The sequence below is a fragment of the Schistosoma mansoni genome, chromosome W, assembly GCF_000237925.1.
Source record: "Schistosoma mansoni strain Puerto Rico chromosome W, complete genome".
Taxonomy (NCBI): domain Eukaryota; kingdom Metazoa; phylum Platyhelminthes; class Trematoda; order Strigeidida; family Schistosomatidae; genus Schistosoma; species Schistosoma mansoni.
Genome location: NC_031502.1, coordinates 14,849,176 through 14,858,660, shown reverse-complemented (window position 1 = coordinate 14,858,660; position 9,485 = coordinate 14,849,176). Strand labels below are relative to the sequence as shown.

The following is a 9,485-nucleotide window of genomic DNA, read 5'->3' as shown; positions in this document are numbered from 1 at the left end:
GTTACCAAGTGTATTTGTCGAGGTATTGGTAAACAATTGACCTATATTGTATGTTGACAGTAGAGATGACACCTAAAAATAATAAGAATCGATTTTATGCAAGTATTTCTCTCTTCGATATTATGATTACAATATAGAAAATCAATTACTAGTTTATTACCTTCAAACAAATGACTCTTTCAGCATAAAAATACTACGAAACCTGAAGTCAGTGTTCCAGAAAACAAAAATAGCTGTTTGTTGATTAATTTTACTATGGACATAAATTATTATACGTGGTGTAACCAAAGAAGAGAACTCAAATTAAAATCATACCTATGGTCATCGAATTTAGTGGGTCTGTGATAATAACTGAGGTGATCTCGACAAGTAATTGATGACAAATATAATAAAAGGGAAATGTAATTCTTCTGAAGGATGTTATGACAAAAAAACAGTAGGAAGCTGAGTACTTTTAAATTGTAAACCACAGTGTGGAAATATGAAATGTAATTAAATATACACACATATATGAACTAGGATGCCAGTAACAACCACTTTCAATGGATAACAAATATAATGTTGTGACTAATCACAAAGGTTGTACGAACAGTAATTTTGAGGGTATAAATCAAACCCTACCTGATCATAACAGAAAAGAACTGGGATGTTAATTAGTCCACTATTTGTAAAATATTAGCATTCGTAAAAAACACAATTATCAATTAAAATACATTTGAAATAAGAAATTGTCTTGGCATATTTCTGATATGGCGAGTAATAACTTCATCGATTGGAATGCTAATGACATATGAAACTTGTATTTTTCCAATCGTGTGTGATATGGATTCGTCACATCTCAACAAGGATTACAGATGCTTAATTGCATGATAATGATATATATATATGTGTTCATACAGTAAATTACTGAATTATTATCGCTAAATACAACTCAGTTTAATTTATACAAAGCTGTCTGTTAATCTTACTATAAATAAATCATCTAAAAAGTGGTGCATTCATAAATCCTTTCGATTTATTTTGGGAGTTTGATAAATCCTTATCACTAATCTTCGGTTTTAAAATTAGCACTTTTTCTCTTGTGTTTAAGTTGCCGTGTAGATTCAACCTGAGGATATTAGAAGCGGCTAGGAAGTAGAATCGAGCATTTATTTAGCAAGACTTATCTAGTTTCACTGTAGCCCAATACGTAGTTCCAATTTTCAGGCATACACCATAAACTGATGACTAATCACAGTTATGCCAAAAACTGAGTTTGGGCACGTGGAAGTTCAAAAATAGACAATCAAAGCTCTGAAATAAAAGTACCTAATTGGTAGAAAACATAAGCACTAGAATGATATGCATTAAGTGGTTTTTGATCAGATAAAAGATATAGGAGAAATTCGTTTGACTTACATCCCGTGTTTATTAGATGGGAACTGTCTATCATCTAAACAAAATTTTGTAGGATCATCACCCCGATTCCATCTAATGGCTCTGTCAATGCTGCTGTTGTTGCAATATATCCGGCCTGACTGACAGGATTACACCGACTAGTACTTTTTGGTAAACACTCAAGTTGTTCTATTTTCATCGTAAGTTCTAAGATCTGTAAATCACGTTGTTTGAGGGTTTCTGAATAAAAAATGTTTACCAAAAAAAGACAGATAGTGATATAAGACAATATAAAATACCATATAAAGATTATGTCAAAAATTCTTGGGACAAAATCAAACTAAAAGCATCAAGTGAACAGTCAAGATTGCATATATTTTGAAAATGAGTGACTAGAAGCATATAAAAAACATGCTAGTTATTGCACTGAACTAAAACAGGGACTGGAGCATGATATAGCTTTGAGTAAAATCGATATGACTCTAAAATAATGACTATAGATTTTGTTAATGTACGAATTTTCAGAATGTATTGGTGATGTTCGAAATTAACTGCACTCATGTAAATGAAGAAAGTGAACGTATAATGTCATTAAAAATGCCTCGAGTTTTCTTGGTTTGTATTACTTCTGTTGACTTGCCTTCGGGATAGTGCTGATAAGTGATGTATCTTGAACTGATGCATTACAATATCAGGTTTTGAGTAAAACTTTGTTTATAATAATTCAAAACCAATATCTTAGACAATTTACTTCTACATTTTAAGGGGACATTTAGTTTCTCATACTCTAATCCATTCGATATAAAAAGTATAAGACAGTGAACACAATACTCATCTATAAAATAACAGGATGGATTATAGAAAACTTTATGATCATCGAAGACATGTCGGTATACTTACTAGATAATAAGTACAAAGAAATGAAACTAAATGAGTGATTATTAATCTGACTTACTCTAATAATTATTGATTCATCTAGCCAAAATAAATAGGCTAACCTGTGACCAAACATAGAAACGAGTGATTCGGATTAGACGATCAATTAAACTTTATATTGACTATACATGTAAGTTAAAATATGATTAAGTGCTACACAAGCTATAACTTTGAACTCCATTATCCGGCAAACATTCATTCACTTAAACTATAATTGTCTTACATATAAATAAGTTGGTATCGTGGTCTGTGAGCTAGATAATTTAGTGGTAAAGGTTTCACTGCTCGTCTGAACAATGTCATCAGTACGTAGTTCAGAGTGAGTTATTAGGCTTTATCCACATTTGACAGCTTTTCCCATTGGTCTAAGATTTGATTGGTTGTCTTTTATAACTGTGTTGTTGTTGACGTATGTGTTTTGGCTGTTTTTCTTTTTTGGCTTTGCGATTGTCAGTCCTTTCACTTATTGCCTGATAGATTTGGTTGATTTTAATTTGTCTATTAATTGATACTTGGTTGGATTAGCTTGTGCAATGAAGTGAATTTTTATTGATTCTTGGAATTCTTCAATCGATTGACTCACTAGCTAAGTGAACAAAACGATAGCGTATGTAGCGGACGGTACTAGGTTCGAGTCTCAGAGTAAACATCAGTTCTAGGATGTAGGTACATACAACTAATGAGTCCTAAATAGAACGAAACGCACGTCAAAGATTCCACTGCTAGACGCCCTCCGTCTCAGTTTAAAATGCTTGTGACTCAATGGCATTATCGCGACAATACCCACAGGATGCATATATGACAAAAGAGACCGATCATTTGCAGTCGCAAACATCAATAGGAAGATTTAGATAACCGAAAAAGAATGAGTTTACCCAATATGGAGAATGTCTCAGATCACAAACAGATTAAGGCCACTGGGAATACGTGTAGCTCACAAACTGACAATATCGTTGGAATCAGTAAAATGCAAACAATGGACACAAAGACAAGCAAAGCATCATGTACAAGATAAATTGCATTAACTGAGACAGGCGCTACATAATTCAAAGCAACCATCCTCTTTGTTTGTACTTGAATGAACGCCAGTTACCTGTTAAATAATACGATATACCCCCAATCATATAGATATGAGTGTACAATTATGGACATAATCTCGACCAGAAAAACGTCGAAATATTAAACAGAGGACACAAAGAAAGCCAGAGAAATCTGATAACTTAATCAGGCACCAATAAATAAACAAATTGAAATCAACCAAATCTATCAGGCAATAAGTGAAAGGACTAACAATCACAAAGTCAAAACAAATACGCCAACAACACAGTTATAGAAGGCAACCAATCAAATCTTAGACTAATGGGAAAAGCTATCAAATGTGGATAAAGCCTAATAACTCACTCTGAACTACGTACTGATGACATTGTTCAGACGAGCAGTGAAACCTTTACCACTAAATTATCTAGTTCCGAGACCACATCTTCAACATCCTTAGTCTGAGCTACAAATATTCTTTACCATACATTAAACTTTCAAATCGATTTCTCTGTTTGAAATTCAGATTTAGTAATCCTTTTCATTGTTTTACGTGAAATATTCTAGGATGAGCATTAAATTACTTTTTAATAGACATATTACGAAAACCCAGCGAAAAATTCCGTACGTACTTATTGAGAGCTCAGGTGAATTTCAGCTGTCGATGTAATAATCTTGGGGAAAAAGTCCACTAGACATTACAACTAACAGTAATCTTGGAAAAAAACCACTTTAAAAGTCGAGACTAGACTATTATAAATTTACTAGGACAATTATTTCCCTGAGTAAATAATTAAGATATCTTTGTTAATGGAGGTATGTAAAACTATTTAATCAGTGGTTAGGACTAGAATTCCAGTACTTTCATGTCATAATGTTTTTCAAAAACAAAACCAGAATTGTAATCAGTTTTTTAAAAAAAAACATAAAACTATTTCAGTGCGATTGGTTTCCTTTACGAATTTGAATAAACTCAAAACAAAAATTGAATCAGAATAACCTCAATTCATTTCATTTTGTGGTTTCTCAACAGCTCCTTACAACCGTATTCGTATCAAAGTGTAAAATTAAGATATGATACAAAGTTGAGTAACCAACATTGATGACGGAAAGAATAAGAATAACAGAAATTACCAACAGATATATATATATATATATATATATATATATATATATATACGAAATTAAGGTCGTTTACAGATAAAATTCAAAAATACAGAGGATTGTGGCAGTAATTAAGTGGAGTCCGGAGACTAATAAAATGAACTGTGATAATTATAGAGGACTTGAACCGTTTACATAAGTTTCACATCACTTGGGAACAAATATATATAATAGAGAATTCGAAATTAGTTAGATGGGTTATGTAATAACTATACAAGATTTGAAGAGCATGCTCTAAAGAATTTGAGACTGAGTGGTGCAGCAGCTCTGATCTACGCAATGCAAAATCTCAGTAGTTGATTGGTAGCGGGCATATCACCGACACTTCCTAGTCCTTCAAAATAATCAGTAGACAAAAAGTACAACTTTTCTTCAGTTTGCCAAAGCAGTAATAATCAGAAAATTCAAATCAAGATTAATGTGTCTAGAAAGAGACAATAGTGAATTTATTACTACGCTAAAACCATACTTTCATTTAACTGTTTTACTGAACCGATTTTCTAAACTTATGTTTACATTTTCATCAATAGATGACATCTATTGAAGAGCCATCGAAAAGCATGGTGCAATTGATAGCCGTTCCAACTTAGTTTGGAGATCATAAGCAATGAACAATCATTGTCTTACACTGCATTGAACTAAAAATAATAAATTTTTATGACGGACAGGATATCATTCCGCCAGAACTGGAATCGAATTATGTATATTTTCTGCATTTTGTCAATTCGTCATAGAGTTAACTAGTGCTCAGTATTAAACTATTGCGAACTGAAGAAAAACGACTATTCTAACCTCCAGCTGATGTCGGTCTATGCTCAAATTTATTGCAAAATGTTCCCGTAAGTGGTTTTAAGTTTTGTATTTGTGCGTACCTGATAGGGTAACGTAGTTAAGCAGGATAAAACAATTTATTAGATAATGGTTTTTGCATAATAAAAACCAAGAAAGGCGGTCGATATATGAAAAACAATCGTGACTACGAACCATTTTGTATAGTAATTAGTTTATATCAAGAATAGTTTGCAATAACACAAGAGGTCAGTTTGGAACTAGTGGATTTCAGCATAGAACCTTAGGTGGAATACAAAAATTTTCCTATGAAGTTTATTCTATCCGAACAACAAATTCAATCTACATAATAAAACTAAGATGAAAAATATAATAATACATTTTTCTTAAGTGCATTAATGTACGGCTAAAAAACTACTGACTAAGCTTTCTATTTATTGTAGCAGTTAATATACACCCATGATAGAGAATTCACATAAAGATGATTAAACTGTTTGAAGTAAAGTACGTATAAAAAGTTACAGGCCACAAGCTGTGTCCAGTTAGTGAAAACCCAAAATGTTTCAAAAAAATTGATCCTAAACGTCTAAAACAAACTTACTATTGAGTTCAGTTATTTCCCGTACAGATGTGTGATATAATGTGAGTAATTCTTGTTTTTGCCAATTCTCTGTACGTAATTTATTTGCCAAACGTTCTCGTTTCTCATTAGCTAAATTGAAACAATTTTCTAAAAATGCATGCCTATGGTTATTTGTGGATGTATGTTGACTAATCATAGCAACATTATGCAAATTTTCTACATTTGAGTTTAAAATGCAACAATAAACATCTTTGGTTATAAAATGTCCGGATTGAAGTCGACATGACAAAGATTGTGAATCATATTGATGAACACTGCTATCATAATTTGAAGTGTCTACAACCTTTAAGTTTGTATTGGTTAGACACTCGGAAACCAGCTGACCTGAATGGTGCATTTTGGAAGCTAGTGTCAAGTTTTCACGATATTTCACAGTTAATCTAAGTGCATAAATCTTTGACTCTAGTAGTTGACGTAGTCTACAGCAATAATTACCCATTATTTTTTCACTTTCGCTTGGTTGAAGTATTAAGACATTAGGATTCGACGATGAGTCATTATTAGAAGAGGCCCTATATTAATCGAAAGGTAAATAAGATAAAACATAAAGTCAGATTTAAATAACGATTTGACTAGTAAGTTTTTCTGCAAACTACAATACATGTTAGGATGTCGAAGATAATTAGCTTCTGGACGTAAATAATAAATGAAAAAAATACTGTTTAACTGATTGTTAGCGATCTGAGACCAAACGTTAGAAGCCTATGCATGTTTTTTATCTTGACAGCCCAAGTATTTAAGCTATGATTAGGCCGAAACTACTGTACGGTATACTTGGTATTTGATATTCAGAGAGACGTCTCACCTGCGTTAGATGTGGTACGAGTTAGTATAAACCAAAATAACAAACCGTACTCGTGCTGAAGTTTTGTCAGACACCAGCTTATCATGATTGTTGCGAATTGCACGATAAGCAAACTAATCAAAACACTCAGTATACATACATTACGCATTGAGACATACCGTTATCGAGTTAGCATATTGCATTTGGGGGCTGGCCAAATCCCATGCCAAACATTTATGTATATGCGTTTTAGATGTTCAGAAGATTTTGAACAACGCTTTCTCTGAAGCTTAAAAAAATGCTTAAATCATGAGTGTTAATGTTTTTAGAGACTGGAGAAAAATGTACTAATGATGACAGCGATAGTTTGATGGCATATTTACAGAACCCATTGAAAAATTGACTGCGGCTGGTCATTCATACTTTGGTGTAGCTATTTTTGTAGTATTAGCTCTGAAAACTCTAAATCATGTTGCCTACTACTATCGCTGTACCCAAGTCCAGTCAATACGCAAGATTTTAATCCTGATATATTTAGTCTTATTGCTATTCAATCAACCTCTCTGGTATAATGGAACACAGTAAAACAATTGTTTGAGCCAATATAGACGGATTAGGTCGTCATGATGGGCGAGTCTAATCACCACATCACAGTAGGAGCTATGGCCAAGTAAAAGCAACCAAAACAAGCCAGAAAAAGGTGGATTTGAAGTACAGGTTATTATATTCGGCTTTGAACCATATGCGTTTTATGTAGTTGGTAAAACTACCCAATTGCCTGGACCAAGGTTCGAGCTTGTGCTGTACTAACTGAAGGCCGATTGCTTTAACCATTCATGAAACCGCCGCTCCGCGTACAAGAATACACACTCATGATTTAGTTGCGGTCCTAGTAAGTAAAGCGTAACATTTTGATGCAGAGAGCAGCTTCATTTATTCCTTTGAATGGTTTAAGGATAGAGTACACTATCGAGTGGGTTTAGACGGCTACAGCAAGCAGCAAAAGTAGTTAAATTTGAACTGAAAAATTACTGTTAATACTTTCTTGAAAAGTGGTGAGGAAGACATGAAATGGAGATCTAGTGAACAAAGGGAATATTTTACTGCTAAGAATTACGCTAAGCATAACTTTACACATGCTCATACTGATGATGTCTTAAATTCTAAGCACCATAAAATATGAATTAGGAGGTATGGTGAATGACAGCTTACAACTCACAAACTTGTCCTGGACAGACTATTTATCACACTATTTGACTCTAATTATATACTTTTAAATTCAACCCGAATAAAAAACAATTAGGGACTTCAAGAAGTAAAACATTAGTTTCTTTAGCAGTTACTTACTGAATAAGGGACATAGATGTTGGAATACTCTTTTCAGTTGAATTGCTAAATACGCTATTAGGATTATTTGATCCCACAAAACTACGCACAGGAATTACACCTATTTCAGTGAGTTGAGCTTCAACCAACTGACGCAAACGAACTTCTTCACCTAAATTTTGCTCAATTGTGTTTAAATTAATTCGTTCAGTACGGCATTTATTAGTAAGCTTTGAAATACGTGATGAAATACCCTCGTTCTCTTGACGCTGGTTGGACAGACTGAGTCGATTGAGGTGATCGTCATGTTGAAGACTGTTTAACTGGTTACGCAATTGTGTTTCCAGTCCACGCATGGACTGTAATTCGGAACGGAGACGTCTAACGTTACTCTCTAATCTATTGTAAAAATATCAACAAAGTGTTTATTAGTTGTTAGATAAAGTATACAACACAATAGTATGTAAATAATCAATAAAAATTATTATTTTGAATGATCAATGTCCTCTTTTCCTGCTAAGGAGAAATTAGGTTGTATAGGTTTTTGTTATTACATGTCAGTTCTTTCTTCAAAGGATAAACACGATGACAACTTTCTAGTTCACATTTCTGCGATGACCCTAGCTATTACCTTATCGGTTGTTATTCTTTTTAATTGGCTTTATTATATGTTCAAGATTATTGCACATTATTATAGAAATACAGTTGTTGCATTTCAATCTTTTACTTCTATTACGGGTATAAAATTATACTGAAAGTCCTGTCATCTCTATCTTATGGATTATCAATGTTGAAGTGTTGTTGTGTGTAATACGCCCGGTTCCCACTCTTTTGCGTTTGTATAAGGAGAATCCCAATCGTCCAGTAATTAGCAATGACCGTAAGTCCGTGCCGATCCATCAAACCATTAGATATAACAGTCTCGAAATAAGGTTACATGGCAAATGTTATCCTGAAAAAATCCACACCACTAAATTTACTAGATTTTACACGTTATTTTGATTTCTTGGTTCATAATTCAGTTATTCTTAATGGTGAATAAAATTTATCACTAACAGGAAGAGAATTGACTCAGTGAACTAAATAAAACAATTTTAGAACAAATTAACGTGTAATATAGAATACAGTATATCCAAGTAGCTTTTAAAGTTCTTTAGTTGGTAATGACATGCAGTGAATAGGAATTTATACCTTAAATAAATTTTTTAGCTAACTTGATTAAATTAATTGTACGAACAGAGTAGATAAATAAAAACTACGACGTTAAATAACTAGTGCCAGGCGGAATTATAGCCCAAAAATTTAATAGAATGACTATCAAATGCGTCGTAAATGTTGTAGTGATTCATATGAAAGATTCAAAAGAATTAAAGATCACTAAATTAACACGAATTTGCACACCTTGTTACTGGATCTTCCTTAGCACCTCGT

At 33.0% G+C, this 9,485-nt stretch overlaps 2 protein-coding genes across 2 annotated transcripts; both read right to left on the bottom strand.

Annotated features, from left to right (window-relative positions):
* Window positions 1-1,432: 1,432 nt before the first annotated feature.
* Window positions 1,433-6,427, bottom strand: Smp_174930 (hypothetical protein; the record flags this gene model as incomplete). Its single annotated transcript, XM_018788684.1, has 2 exons — window positions 5,903-6,427; window positions 1,433-1,617 (listed from the first exon to the last, which is right to left on the bottom strand). Exons 1-2 carry the CDS (start codon window positions 6,381-6,383, stop codon window positions 1,433-1,435), a joined length of 666 nt encoding a protein of 221 aa, XP_018654202.1. The 5' UTR covers window positions 6,384-6,427.
* Window positions 6,428-8,120: 1,693 nt separating this feature from the next.
* On the bottom strand, window positions 8,121-8,410 carry Smp_174940 (hypothetical protein; the record flags this gene model as incomplete). The annotated part of the gene is made up of 2 exons (XM_018788683.1): window positions 8,121-8,129; window positions 8,165-8,410. 2 exons carry the CDS (start codon window positions 8,408-8,410, stop codon window positions 8,121-8,123), a joined length of 255 nt encoding a protein of 84 aa, XP_018654201.1.
* Between the last annotated feature and the right edge of the window lie 1,075 nt (window positions 8,411-9,485).